Consider the following 15,369-nt stretch of genomic DNA (forward strand, 5'->3'; position numbering starts at 1 on the left):
TTTAATCCCACCACCACGGTGGTATTTGAATTTCTTTGGTTTGAACCTGTGATTGTTTCTCATGCTGATTTTACATTTCTGCCCCTTTCAGATATATATTTTTATTCCATTACCCCAGAACAATAGAATTGCCTGCATAACTCAGCTTTGCTTTGTCTACATTACTGTGAAATGCGGTATTCTTAAGGAAAAGTTACCTAAAACTCTGAGAATAGCCTTTGCAAACATTTTTTCCCATGAGGTCCAGACCAGGCTCCTACTCAGACCCGACTGGTGAGCCTAATTGCTCTGATTATCCTCTGTAATAGCTGCTGCGTTCTCTGTCTTGAGTTTTATGGGGGCACAATGAACGGTATGGTTTGATTGTGGCTCTGGAAAGCAGACACCGCTCATGTTGTTCCAATTAAATGTTGGGGGTATTTCTGTATCACGCTATGCCCGACTGAGTCCCAACTCAGGTCTCCCCCCTTTTTTTTTTCCCCCCACCAAAAAGCGTCACAGAATCCGTGCAGCAGAATTCCACGATGGCGGTTCTAGCCGAGTGCACCTGAAAGGTGCTGAGCAACTATTGTTGGCCGGTTTGCTTTTGTGGACAACACAATCGCAACCAGGTAACCCCGCTGGGGCTGCGCAGCTAAGAATTCTCTTTATCGTCTAAACACAATTTGATAGCAGCCTGTTAATCACATGACGTAAAACATGTCTCCTCTGGAAAGGCCACAAACTGGGTTAGCCATTGAAAAATGGCCTCCATCTGACTAAGCAATCACATCTCAAGCACACAAGGCTGCGCAGTTTTCATAAATCACCACAAACATAGATGACATTTGATTAGAAGCCATTAGCGACGATCAACAGTGTGTGCGCAATGTGCATGCGAGGAGGCATTTACGTGCGTCCCGTCTCAGGGTTTTCCAGCGGCCCGCTGGTAGGATGTCCCTCATTAGTGTGAATGTTAATGTAAGTACAAAGGAAGGAGGAGAAGGAAGGGGGGAAAAAATCTTAAAGGAATTTGGAAGAGCTTTTTAAAGGGGCCATTTCATCAGAATCGTTATTTTTTTTGCTGTACTCCGAAGGCTCATAACCGGCGGTCTATGAAGAGAGACATGCCGCAGTGGGGCTTAATTTAAAACCAGAAAGGTCACTGCGCTAAGGAAGGTCTGCCGCACAGCCAAAAATATAAAATGAGGAGGAGAAAGAGAAAGCAGTGGGGAGGGGGGGGGGCGGAGGGAGCGGGCCAAGAAAGAGAGCAAAATGAAAGGAGATCAGAGGATGCCGGTCGGGAGGCGGGGGCCGACCAGGGGAGGAGGAAACACGTTCAAGTAATTTGGAAAGACAGTGTTATGGAAGGGAGGACTAAAAAAAATGGAAAAATACAGAGGAAAGAATAAAACCGAGAGAGGATAATGAACTGAGATGCAATTGAACTGGAACAGGCTTTGCATCAAAACAGATGCAAGAGAGGCTTTTTTGTTGACTTTAATGGTGTTTTTGCAAGTAATTTGTTATAATGGCCAACATTTTTTAAGGGTTGAAAAAAACACACACACACACACACACACACACACACACACACACACACACACACACACACACACACACACACACACACACACACACAGTGCATCAAACACAGTGAAGGATTGCCAATCTGTCCGACAATCTGTGTTGGCAGAGGCACAACCCTCCCCGAGCCTTTGCTGAATTGGGCTCCTCACGCTTGGTGCTGAACCAAAGTGCTTAATTGTGCGACTGGAAATGAGCGCTACCATATGCAACTCAGCACAAAAAGGTACATCTTTAAAACAAACACACACACACACACACACACACACACACACACACACACACACACACACACACACACACACACACACACACACACACACACACACACAACATTAATTCCCCTGGATCGGTCTGCTGGGGGAAATGCGATGACACACTGTTTGGCTGAGACGTGCTCGTCATGTGTTGGAACTCGGCCTTGGATACACTGACGGTGCCAAACTACTCAGCTATAAAGTTGGAATCTGCAACCAACAACAACTACAACAACAACAACTACTACAACAACAACAACAACAACAGCAACAGCCCCAGACCCACACTCTTCCTTAAAATCTGTCAAGTGAGGCTCCCATTTCAGAATCACTTGTCCGTCTTTTCGCTCACTTTCATTGTCAACCCGGATTTTTCGACTGGTCCGCATTAAATACAAAGGCGCACATGAGGCCCATGGCGGCGGCGGCAGTGGCGGGCGGCGGTGGGATGACAAGCTCTGATGGAAAGCCCGGCGCTTTGCACAGATAAGGCGGCTTGGGTTTTAATGTCACTAGCGCGCACACACACAGACGCACCGGGCTCAACTTGTAAAACAGAATGCCCCCTTGGCTTGTAAACGCGGCAGCCCATGAGGAGGGGAGGCAGTTGGGGGAGGGGCCGTTTAGGTGCGGCTACATGAAAAGGAGGGGAGGAATTTTCACTTGTCCAGCTCCCTGCAGCCTGTCCTTCCTTCCTGCCGATCAATTCTGCCCCTCAAATTCCCGATACATTGCCAATCTGCTTTAAAAAAAAAACAACAAAAAAACGAATACCCAATTCCAATCACACCTGCAATAAAATCGTATCTTGTAAAAGGTCACGGCGTGACCTCAGAGTTCCCGAAATTGGATGCCCCACTTTCCTTTGAAATACTGCACATGCTGAAATAAAAAAAAAAAAAAAAAAATCAACCTGGTCCGAGTGCAATAACGCCACCGCTGGGACCCGCATCCGTCCCATCAGGAAGTGTTCAATTTTGATGGCATGTACAGCACCGCCGAGGGGTCGGACAAGATATTGGCTGTCGCTATGGGAGAGCAGCGGGGACCAGAATCTGAGGCTAAACTGGAGCGTGGGGACACTGGGATGATTTTGGGATGGGTGCATTTGTGTACGTGTGTGTGTGTGCCATATAGCCAGTGTGCTGCAAGCATATATTGGAGCATCTCCTCTCCCGCAGCCAGCCAGCCAGCCAGGGGAACTGATCAGATGGACGATGAAACACTAATCATTCCCTCACGGCCCATACCGAGTAAAGCTGTCATTAATTTTGCGGAATTACATCAAATCTGAGACATTCTTTATGTGGCCCACGGCCTGCAGACAGTTATACGACGGGGACTGCTGCGCTAAGCAGATGGGGCAGCTTGGCCGTGAATACTAAATACCAGCATCTACCCCCCACCCCCACTCCCCCCTCGTCGTCCCTGCGTCTCCGCCCTCCTTCCAGGCGCTCTGCCGCGCTGCCCTCTCTTTGTTTTCCACCTTTCTGATGCATCTTCTTTCCATCGGTTGGTCACGCAGCCCTCTGCCATTACATCACTCACACTGCACTTTACTCCCAGCAATGGATGGGGAGTCCTCGATAAAATAATAATAACAATAACAATAATAACAATAATAACAGCAACCACACTGAGAGCTTCGCCTTTATAAAAGCGTAAGTGATTCAAGGAAAACAACACAATTTAATTTTCCACGATGAGAAAATAAACCGTTTTCCCCCAAAATAAATCTTTTTATGTGCGTCTTAGATGTTGACAACCCACTGACAGTTTGCCTGCCGCTGCACAACAGAAGGTCATAATCCCATTTGAGGTTTCCTTGGCAACTGATTACTGCTGGAGGCAAGTTACAATTTATGACAGTGACACATACCTGCCATTCCCTTTGAATGAGACATGTGGTAAGCTATATTCAGACAGACCACCTCAGGTAATAAAACTGCAGTGGCACTCGGGGGGGCTCTGCCATTTTCTTATATGGAGAGAAATTCTGAGCCAGGCTGCTAGAAATCGGCAGACGACAGGGATTAAATTTGTGTGGAGCAATAAATAAACAACATGTCGCAAATTTTTCTGTTTCTTTATTTATTTATTTTTGCCGCAACAGTTAATAGTTTACTTCAACCTAATGTTTGAACAGTTTAATTAGTGCTTTTTATTGTTTTTATTGCCATGAAGGATATTATTCCAGTTCGTTCACGCGGCTGAAAACGAAAACAAATAAATCCAAATGACGTGAATGTGTGTGTGCTGTGTGTTAAAGGCTGGTGAGGGGAGAGGGTCGGGGGGGCCGGGTCGTGAGCGGGGAGGGGGGGGAGGGGGGTAGGGGGGGTTGGTGGCGAGGGGGCTGCGGCAGCCAGACAGAGGAGCCATAACAGCAGGCAGCTCAGGTCAAGATCAAGCAGTTTCATGGACAATCCACTTGCAGTCTCGCCTCCACCGGGGTGACGCCTCGCCATCTTCCAACTTCACAAGGCAGTGACGCTTCAAAGTCAAGGCTAGCCCGGGCCTGCTGTGACCGTTTCTCACAGAGCAATTACTAAAACAGGCACCGTGCAGGAGCCAGTGCGCATGATTAAAGGGCCTTTCACAGTCAAGCATATCTGGAATTTTATACTGGTTAATTAAAATCATTATAAAGAAAACGCAAGAAGAAGGAGGAGGAGAAGAAGAAAGGTGTGTTGCCAATCTCGTAAAGACCCAAATGAGAAATTAGAAAGATTTGATTTCACATTTTCCATCAGAAGTCTTCACACGCGCTGAAGAAGAAGAGAACCCATTTCTTAATTCGCCTGCTGCATGAGGAGCCACCACATCCAGCACCACTTGACTCACGCAGGCGCTGCACACTATTAATCCACTTAAACACAATTTATAGGGGCTCAACATCGACTGTACGCCGGCATAAAATTACATGAAGCGTCCTTATAGTGTCTTCAACAAACTAAATTAGCCGGACTGGGCTTGCTAATTGGGGAGGAGTAAAGTACCGTGTGACTGGAGCGGCCCGTCGATATGCAGAGATAAATAAGCAGGCTGGGGAAGGAACATCAATAACTGTGATAATGTGGGGTGAACATTATTTAAGCTGTGGTTGCTGAGGCATGATGCTCTTCAATCTTAAACACTGCCTATAATTTCCACCACAATTGTCCGAGTTTCCACCGTTATTGTGACAAAGCACTGCAGACCGCCCCCCCCCCCCCCCTTCCTGTCACGTGCTCCCATCATTGTAGTCCTAATTCAAAATGTAAAAATTCATGTCAGGGCTGTAAAATTCATGTCATTCATTTCCATGAACATCCAGCAGATAAATGAAGGACTTTTTTTAAGGCTTTTTTTTCTGCGCGATGCATAAACTTATCAATTACAGTTTGGACTTTTATTTACAGTTTATTTTTATTTTTTTTAAATTTGACAAAAAAAATCAGTTGGGCTTCAAGACACGACTATTGAACAAGTTGCTGTATTAAATTCCTGCTGCACAGCCACACAGGATTTTGGGGGCTTGAACCCTTGAAGTTTAACTGATGCACATTTCTGTTGATTTCAAAAATGTCTCTCTTTGTTTCGGGCTGCTTCAAAAATATTTGTGGATTTGTTACCTTATTTGACTATGAAGAACGCTCACATGAACTGAGGTTACCTCACAGACGACGCAGAGTCTCGGGGGACGAGAGAGAATGCGAAGCAGCGTTTCCAAGATGGTATACTGCCATCTGCTGTCTGGCACGGTATCACCACGCCTGTACGCTGTGAAGCAAGAGGGCGTAATATAAAAACCTTCCTTTACCCATAAGCCATGTTCTTTAAGGCCAAAGGTAAACACAATGCAATAATGAACCAGAGCCAACAGGAAGGGCATTTAAATATGATTCTAAAGTTTTGTTGCAATTTTTTGTTTGCATCAGATTTTAGTCCAATGATTTGTCATCATATATATATATATATTTTTTTTTGCATGTATTCTATTGAGCATTACTCAACCCCATTCGGTTGTTTGTTTTGTTTTGCTTGTTGTTATTTGCCGAGTCTGACTGTCAACCAGTCAACTGATGTTGCCTGACTGACAATGTTACGAAGTAAAACTTATAAGAATAATGTTTTTTTTTTCTTCATAAATGTAAGCGGAGCTAAGTTCTGCAGTGGATAACAAACAAGAAAATGCAAACCTATTGAAGGCTTCGCAACCACGATGACCAGTGAATACGACAGAACCCAGAGTGGCTCTCTGAGCCAGCTGACGCATCAGCCGTTGTTTTTCTCATCGCAAAACAACGAGATGCGTCCCCCCCCATTAGTCAGCCTACGCAATCCTGAAAACCAATGGGAATGAAGCATGGCGACAAAAAAAATAGCACGCGAAGCGTCGCGTTTCGTCCACTGTGACGCATATTCTGCAGCCTGCAGCCTGGGGGTTGTAGTTCACGAGGGGGGCTTCGTCTGTAGGGTCCGCCTGCTGCGCTCGCTGCGGGAGAACTACATCCCCCATGATTCCGCGGCGCGAGGAGCGAGGCTGACGTGCTTGTGTTTTGCTTTGGGTTTTTTGTTATTGTTTCGGGTTTAGCGGAGCAGCTGAGAGACGGAGGCGGAGGGCGCGAGCGGATGGCCGTAGCTTTTTAGTGGTGCTTTTCCTCGCGGACTTGTAAGCTCGAGCGCCCCACAGGTCACTGAGGCACGCACACATCGGACCGGGTCCCGGCTCAACTTCAGACGCCCCAAAAAAAACAACAACTGGAACTTCGCGAGACATCGGGAGACGGCGGTGAGACGACATGCGCACGTGCCAGGCTCCCTGCGTAACAAAGCCTGGCAGTATCTCCGGTCACGTGCACGCGCAGCGCAATTAACTCAATTGGACGAGATTAAATTTGCGCACGTTTACACCCGACCGTCCGAGTGGATGCCGCGGCGTGTTTGGTGTGTGTTTGTTTGTTTTGGTTTTTTAGCAGTGTGCGTTCGCGTCGACGTGCGTGACGCCGTGTCCGCCGCTGCGAGGCCTCCGCGGCCTCGTGGTGTAACCTGAAGCCTCTCGGCGAGGATCGTGTGCTTTCTCTTCTTCCCCCCCCCACGACAGCGCTCGCTAATTTCAAACTGCGACCCTAATGTGTCCCCCCCACAGTCCTTCCCAGCTGTCGAGGAATGTTTTCCTCAGTCTGCCAGTAAGGTTGTCGGTGTAAAGTAGGTGAAGGGATTTCGGAGTGAGAACCGCTGTGATGGCCCACACTGGGGTTGTGTTTACACTGCGCGAGCCAACAAAGAGCCTCCACTTGTGTTTACTACTGCCCTGCACATGTGCTAATGTTGGCCTTCTGCCAGTTTTCAGAGTGTCACCCAACATCCTTTAGAATGAACTACAGTTCTGTGTGTTGTGGGACATCTTTTCTCTTGAGTGCTGTTAAAGAAAACTGCTGGGAAGAATTGGAAGAAGCCATTTTCTGCCTGAGACACCCCCCACCACCCCACCCCCAAAACACACTCACACGCTGGAGCCCCCCCACCTTGTGCCGCATGCCTGCACGTGCAACGCTGTCCACCAAATCATGTTGACATGACTGAAATAGCACAGGTGACAACCACGGAGTTGCGTCGTGTTGGTCAGAGGCTGCACTTCCCTTCCGGTGTCCTTCCCCTCCAGCATGTGTTCCCTCAGGATATCGTCTTACAGAAGATAAATATTCACCAAGTGCTGCCTGTGTTCTCTCCTCTCCCTGCAGCACCCTCCAACCTCCCCTTCAGTTCTTCCCCGACTCATGCGGCTGTTGTGCTACCGATGTTTAAACGTCATTTTGTGTCTTGCAGGTCGGACCAGGCTGCCTTTCGTCTGTTTTGCCATGGAGACGGTCGGGCTGGTGGAGTTCAGAAATGTGGGCTGCAGCTACTTCCCTGAGAGCAGGGTGGATTGCCACTACACATTAAGCTCACAGCACAGCTGGGCGAGCAGCGACTGGATAGGACTGTTCAAGGTGTTGTTACCCTGCCGACTGCCACAATAAAATCAACACGTGCTCTGCTGGAAAGAGGGGAAACTCACCCCCCACCCCCCCAAAAAACAAAACAAAACAAACTCACCAGGTCTGACTGTTTTTCCTCCTCAGGTGGGCTGGTCGTCAGCGAGGGACTACCACACATTTGTCTGGGCGCTGGCCCCGGCCGACTACGAGGAGGGCACTGAAGTCAACTGCTGCGTGCAGTTCCACGGTACTATACTACGACATTGCTTTACTATTCTGTTTTATTCTCCTCGTGCTTTGTAACAGTTGCACACGCAGAACCGTTCAGCCAGAGGCTGAGGTTTCTGTAAAATGAATCTCTGCTGTATACACAGAGAGCTAGCAACAAGTGGAGCATAACCAAGGCCATTCATTAGCACACAGTAGCACCGCCGATGTAAAAGGGGGGAAAAAAAGGGTCTGTGTGGACGGCCAACTTCTCTCATTTTTGAACAGACGAGTCCTCTGTGGTGGTTATGTATTAGCTCCTTGAAGGGATGTTTCACTTTGAAACTGTTTTTTTGCCATTTTTCTTGTCTACTTGGTCTCATGTGAACACTGCAGATAGTTTTCAAAATGGCTGCCACCACACAAAGACACACGCACACAAAGACACACACACACACACACACACCAACACACCTACCTACTGCTTTGCAGACACATCCGTCCATCACTTCATAGGTAAAGTCCCTCTGGTGCTGGTGCCTGAGTTATCTCATCGTCCGCTTGTTTCCACATGGTTTCTGGTTTCAACAATGCTAATGCTAAGCTAAGCTCTTTGTTAGCTGACTTGTTTGGTCTCACTAGCAATCGCCAAAGGTGTGCAGTGACTGCTTCCTAGTCTGCAACCAAATATCAGCAAGCCTATATTACCAAAATTAAAAATAAGAACGTTACATGTTGTTGCATTCAACTTGAACATGTTTTTTTGTAGAGACCATACAGTTAGTTTAGTTAGTTAGTTTGACTGCTCTGATATTTGTTTTATAAAATAAAAAAAAGAAAAAGAAGGAGAAGCCTGATTTGCGTTGCAGTCTTAAAGTTCAATTAAGCTTTTTCTTGTCTACAAAGTGTCTACATCCCTTTTCAAATCATCAGTTACCACTTATTCACATGTGCTTTTCTGGGCCTGTCCCCCTGCATATGTGGAAAACACTCTCTGGGGGAGGGGGGGATTCTTCTTCTACATGCTACCATTTGCTACACTACTCAACACTGCCTCCTAGGTCCCAGTGGTCCTCCTAAGTCTGTTACATATCTGTGAGCGCTCAGGTTGCTTGCATCAGTACGAATAAAATGCCAGCAGGGTAGGGATGGGTAGTTTCATCGGTATCCTTTAATGTACCGGCCGTTAATGAGGCTTTTAGTCTTTATTCGAGTGTCCGTGACTGAACACTGGTAGGATTGTTTTGGGTGATTAAAGATGAGACACTGTGGCGATCTTGGTTATTAAAATGAAAAAAAAAGCGCCGAAATTACAAGTCAGCATGTCGGTGTGTTTAAAGGTCTCATATTAAAGGAATTACAGGAGGTTTATTTCAAATGTTCTATTCTAGCCATGCGTTATAAATTGTAATTTAGCTTAATCTAATGTGCCGGACTCCATATTGATCTTCTTGTTTTCTTTCTGGTAACTTTATATGTACGTGAAGGGGAGAAAAACCCAGGTGATCAAGAGGTGATGGAACACCTGGGAGGGTGTCAGCACATCTACATGAACTGCCTGTTTTAGCAAGCACTCTCTGAAAAGAAAGCAGAAGTAGTGAAGGACAGATATTTTTATTTTTCTCTAATGAGTTCGTTAAGCTACTAGAGAGTTGTTTATTTTTTAAGAGTCCCCCACATGATGCAAATTTTGAATTTGCATCATGTGGGGAACCTCGGAAGCCTGGCAACAGAACTCCCCTCCGGAGGACCTGGCAGCATGGACGGCCCTGTCAATGAGCGCAGGCTTGTGACTGACAGAACAGGCTGGCACGTGACTCCGAGCAGTCGGCGGCTTAAAGAGCGTTTCGCCGGCTGCACGCGGACCAGAGCGCAGGACCCTCGCTGCCCTCGCTGTTTGTCAGGACGAGCTGATAAGCCTGATTGAGTGTGCGGGGCACGTGTAGCACTCCCAGCGTGACCTCTTATTTAGTGATATATTACTTAGCCCGGCATACTGTCAATGTCATTCCTCTTTGAAGGGGGTTTGGGGGGCCGTGGAAGGAAAAGTCCAGAGCCGGCCGCCAGTGCTCTGTTATCATCGGCAGTGCAGTGATCTGAAGCGAAGGTTGCTTTGGCTCTGTGGCCGCAGCTGTTGCCGCGAGTTACTGCACGGCTCCATAAAGCCTTGATATACGGCAATCTAGCTGTCCGTTATCACTCTGCGCCCCCACCGCCCCACACACACACACACACACACACACACTGGCTGTGTTATGGAGTGAATTGGGGGATTTCAAGTAAATCATTCTAAAAAAAAAAGACTTATGAAAAAAACAAAAACCTGCAGCTACAGCCAAGCTGTGATAGAGATAATACTGGGTGAGCTTACTGTGAGGGCTGGAGTCCCGAGCTGTGGCTGGTCAGGCTGGGGGACAGAAGGGGATGATGATGATGAAGGAGAGCTTGATTGTATTGCATGTGGTGGTTTAAAAAAGAAAAAAAAATATTACATGGAAATGCTTAATGTGTTGTTATTGCTAGCTTAGCTTTACTCTGTCAGCAAACAGCAAAATGTTGGACACACAAGAATTATGATAGGACTTGTTCAATTCACTAGGAGGTTTACAGGCTTATGTAAATAACTTAACAATGCCCATTGCTTGAATGGCAGTTAACCAAGACACATGGCCCAAGTTCAGTGCAATGCATTGCATGACAAATGAAGATCAGCATCTTTTCCATCAAATGTTTTCAACGTGGCCGTGTTCTCTTTGTTCCCCCACAGCCTCGTACCTGCCCAAGCCCGGCTGCCAAGAGTATGAGTTTGTTTACGTGGACGCGAAGGGAGAAGTGTGCTGCTGCAGCTCCAGGTTCACCTTCTGCTTCCCCAAGCCGCTGGAGGAGCTGGTGACGCTGGAGGAGGAGCAGCAGGAGGGGGAGGAGGAAGTCACGGACATGTTGCTGGTGGTGCCTCGGGCCGAGCTGCTGCAGGTGAGCAAACCTTCAATATACACAACGCTGTTGTACAATGCATTTGTGATTGCTGCTGCTGCTGCTGCCTCACCGCTGTTTTGTCACATCCCAGAGTCGACTCCAGGAATGCCTGCGAGAGCGCGCCGAGCTGCTGCAGTTGCAGGAAGCTGCCACCAGGCTGAGGGAGAAGGAAAGAGTGGAGTTCAGAAGAGCCCGAGAGGCCTGGGACAGAGGCTGCAGGGAGCTGAAGAGCGACATCAGCAGGCTGCAGGAGGAGCTGCGGCAGAGCCGGGAGAGGATGGAGGAGATGGAGAGGATGCAGAAGGTAGCGTGCGGAGGAAAGCAAGAAGCTGGGGAAACTTAAGAGGCTAATTTTTTTCACGTTACTGTTTTTTCCTTTATTTTCTCTAACCTATGTGCGCTCACTGACTGAACATTCTCAGCCCAAACTAAAAGTTATTCTATCAAATGTACAACTCGTTCCTCAGAACTTCTATATTGTTTCCCGTGTTCCAGGAGGAGCAGGCTTTTGGTGAACAGCTCTCTCAAGAAAAGGGTGATTTATTGGTTGCAACAGAGGAGAGGAGAGCCCAAATCAAAGCGTTGGAGGAAGACATCCAAACCCTGATTCAGAGGAGTGTGGAGCAAGAGGCAGAGTTGGAAAAGTCAGATGCTTTTTTTTTTTTTTTTTTCTCATTCGTCATCATCACCTTCATCAATGCCTCCTGTTTGTAACGCATATTCTGTGTTCAGGATGAAGGAAAGGGCGAGGAAGGCCGGAGCTCTGCGGAAGGAAGAGGAGGAAGAGAGGAAGAATCTGCAAGTAAGAAACACGCCGCTCGCGACACCAAGACGGCCTCTCGTCTCGTGCGTCTTTATCCCCTGAGTCCCGTCTGTGCCGTGCGCTCCTCTCCGCCAGGCCAAGCTGGGGCAGACGGAGGCTGAACTGCGGAGTCTGTCGAAGGAGTTCCAGGGCCTGCGGAGCTCGCTGGCCCAGAGAGACACCAGTGTCCTGCAGCTGCAGAGCACCATCAGCACCCTCACGCAGAAACTCACCACCGCCCACAGGAAGGAGGTCAGGCCGCTCATTCTCCTCTGCTGATGGGCTCAGAATGACGATGACGTGTTTATGGTCAAAGCTGAGAGTTTTGTATGCCAGAGAATTTTACATTGTTTCCAGCCAAAATTTGTCAGTGAAAACATCTTTATAACTAATGAGCTTTTTTAAATTTGAGCCTCCAAGAGCCGACTTAACAGGAGTCAATATTTTGCAAACATGACTTTCTGAATGTTTTCCAACAATAAGATAAATGAGAAAAGTCCATCTTTAAGTGTGTGCCAACTACACTCAAGGTAGTCAGCCCTCCATGATGTCACAAAGGGATATGATACCACTGCCAGGGTAATTCGTGGCAACTCTAGTAGCCCTCTGAGACTGTGGCCACCTCGTTTTTATCTCGTTCTAAGTATGTGGAAGGTTCAGCGAAGCATCAGTTTGAGCAAGAAGATGAAATAAAGTCAAATATGAAAGATAAAAAAAATATTTTTTTTTCTCAGCAGGTTGGAAACAACAGTATACAGAGTTTTTGGATAATTTATTGTGTGATCTGGAAAAGTTTATAATATGGGACCTTTAAAACAGCACCTTGTTCAGTTTCTTATTTTCAGGACATCACCTGAAGCTGTAAAAAACATTTTATTTTTTTTTACTGTATATAGCTGACATATTCTTTTATTTCTCTTTATTTTATGCACAGGCGGAGGGTGAGGCGACCCTGAAGGAGATGCGCAGCCTGCGGGAGCGTCTGAGCAACAGCGAGCGTGCCGTGGACGCTCTGAAGAGCAACATGAGCTCCATGGTCACCCAGAGGGATCAGGTTCACTCGGAGCTGCACCAGGCTCGCCTGCAGGCGGCCCAGCTCACCCTGCAGCTGGCCGACTGCAGCCTGGCCCTGAGAGAGGGGAGGGCACGCTGGGCCCAGGAGAGGCAGGCCATGCAGCGCGACACCGAGGTGAACAGCTGCTCCGCCGCACCGCACCGCACCGAACTCACTCTCGCAGGCTCCGGGGTGGTGGAACTGGAGGAGCTCACATTGCACGCCATGTGCTGGTCTGTGTCCTCCACAGAAGGACCAGGAGCAGCTGGCGAAGCTCGCCGCAGACATGCAGAGGGTGGAGGAGGAGCTGCAGGAGGAGAGGATGGAGAGAGTGAAGCTGGAGGTGGAGCTCGGGAGGGAGAAGGATTGCAACAGGGTGAGGAGGACCGAACGCCACGCCACACAGTCACGGGCTGAGTGTCCGCCTGGCTGTTGGTTTGTGCTCTCATGATGCACGCATGGCTAAATTTCAAAAATATGTATAAAAACAAAAACGAGGAGGGTATTGAAATTTTGCAGCAAAGTTTGGACAAAATAGAGGTTGGAAGTTGTCTCATCAATCTGAAGTGCGAAACTTGCTGTTAGTTAATGATATAGAAACCAAGCGACCGAAATGCTCACGCAGCATTCTGCTTCGCTTGATAGTTGACAAATAATCTCAGATTGGCTGTTTAATGCCTAGAAAACAGTTCAGTGTGTCAGACGTTCCCGTGCTGCGCATTTTTCCCATTTAACGGAACCAACTCCTCAGACTCATACAAATATAGATTTTTTTCATAGTTGATAAAACTTGACTTTTTCAATTCATTTTGATGGTAGCTAAGCTATTTTAGTTCTTGTCACTTGGTTATTTAAGCTAAGCGAATCGCAAGCTCGCAGACTTGTCAACAGAACAAAAGGAGGATCTAATTTCTCATCTGGCACAAAGCAACGAGCCAGGCTGCTCGACACTGTTTTCACTGCTAAACACCGGCATTAACCAGCTGGCGTCTTACGCTGGTGCCTCTCTGTCATCACAGACATTTATGGGAATTTTTTTTCCCCCTACCTTCCTTGAGACTATATCTTACTTTGAGCAATCAAATGCAATGAATATCAATTATGCTAGTGCCCTTTCTGTGTTATTATGTGCACTCCAATTACAAGATAACACGCTCTGTTTGTGTAGCTGCGTGCGTTGCTGTATGGTAATATAATTCCCTTAAACACAGAGCTCAGCGTTTCACTTGAGCCCTGCTCTGACCTCAGAGTCTCTGCCCAGCCTTGGCCTGCGGTCTTCAAGTTCTAACTGGCTCCAGTTCAGCAGAGTCTGCACTTACTTTCAGTCCCACGAACTGAAGACCAACATCTTTAATCTCTCCCGCATAAAACAAAAACAGGCACACGCTGAATTCCAACGTGCACATTTAATGGAGGCCTCAAACATAACAATGCCATCAAAAAAAAGAAATAAACAGAGCAACAAATGCCAGTGTGCACTTGGAGAAGTTAGATCCAGCAGTGGAATCCATAAAGATTTACAGCCCCCTCCATAAAAACAACTTTCTAGCAACGGCATCTTTAATAAAAGAGGAGTTAAATCAATGTTGAGCCAGAAACAATGGCCAATATCAAGGCTGAATCAATTTAACAGCGATTGTACGAATATAAAATAAAAAGGATTGCGGGACATTTTTTGGTTGAACAAACATAATAGGCACTAATAACCAGTAACTTGCTTTTATTTTCTCAGCGCAGCAGCTGTTGGATGTGTGTCACATACTTGTGTTCCTCCTCCCCGGCGTCCGCAGGTCCAGCTGTGCGAAACCCGCCGGGAGCTCCAGGAGCTGAAGGCCAGCCTGAGGGTGGCCCAGAAGGAGAAGGAGCAGCTTCTGATGGAGAAGCAGGTCAGTGTTCGCTGTGTGGTCCCTGCGCACACCCGAAGGAAAAAAAAAGAAGACATCATAAACGTTCAAAGCGGCTCGGTGGGCTCAGACCAGGGCTGCCGACCGCCTCAGTCACGTGGACTCACCGTGTGTTGATTTGGGCAACTCCAAAGCTGTGCAAGTCTGACGTAGGAATGTTGTGGAATGGAAAAGCCCCACGTTCTGAACAGCCAGCCTCACCAGTGTGAGTCAAACAGGCTTCTGGGGGAAGAAATCGGCGAGGTCCATCTCCAGTCCTCTGTTGAGAAAACGTGCCAAGACCCACCGCTCTGTTTCATAGTCCCTTTGTGATGACATAAAGGGCACTGGTAATCTCTCACGGTCAGACTCACCTCGTTCCTCCCTCCCAATTCCCAACATGCGGGAAGGTTCCAGCAGCATGAAGTCTCCTTGGAAAACAGCGGCAGCAGGCTGTGAACGGAGAGCAGAGAATATGCCGTTTTCTGCCGATCGGTACAGTTTTTGAATAATTAATTGCGAGGGGAGGGGGGGTGGGGGGGGGGGCGACTGGTGTGATAAACAAAGATCTAAAGTGGGTATAATTTGGGACGTTTAATAAAACTCTGTTATCCCCAGAAGCTTCCCCAATCCAGCGTCTCCTCTATACGTGCACGGGGACGGT

General features: G+C 47.6%; 1 protein-coding gene across 2 annotated transcripts in view; it reads left to right on the forward strand.

Annotated features, from left to right (window-relative positions):
* The first annotated feature begins 6,291 nt into the window (after positions 1-6,291).
* Positions 6,292-15,369, forward strand: part of calcoco1a (calcium binding and coiled-coil domain 1a) — a 14,937-nt gene continuing 5,859 nt past the window's right edge. Inside the window, exons 1-11 of one of the 2 annotated variants that reach the window (XM_076041899.1) lie at positions 6,292-6,594; positions 7,642-7,795; positions 7,928-8,030; positions 10,758-10,963; positions 11,058-11,270; positions 11,462-11,610; positions 11,699-11,768; positions 11,865-12,020; positions 12,703-12,957; positions 13,073-13,198; positions 14,613-14,708. In XM_076041899.1, the coding sequence (XP_075898014.1) occupies positions 7,664-7,795; positions 7,928-8,030; positions 10,758-10,963; positions 11,058-11,270; positions 11,462-11,610; positions 11,699-11,768; positions 11,865-12,020; positions 12,703-12,957; positions 13,073-13,198; positions 14,613-14,708 (1,506 nt within the window). In that variant the 5' untranslated portion in view covers positions 6,292-6,594; positions 7,642-7,663. Of the gene's footprint in view, positions 6,595-7,631; positions 7,796-7,927; positions 8,031-10,757; positions 10,964-11,057; positions 11,271-11,461; positions 11,611-11,698; positions 11,769-11,864; positions 12,021-12,702; positions 12,958-13,072; positions 13,199-14,612; positions 14,709-15,369 lie in introns of both variants that reach the window. The other variant, XM_076041898.1, reaches the window with a different exon arrangement.

The sequence above is a fragment of the Nelusetta ayraudi genome, unplaced genomic scaffold, assembly GCF_046127955.1.
Source record: "Nelusetta ayraudi isolate G7.1 ecotype Tasmania unplaced genomic scaffold, CSIRO-AGI_Nayr_v1 ptg000070l, whole genome shotgun sequence".
In the NCBI taxonomy this organism is placed as follows: domain Eukaryota; kingdom Metazoa; phylum Chordata; class Actinopteri; order Tetraodontiformes; family Monacanthidae; genus Nelusetta; species Nelusetta ayraudi.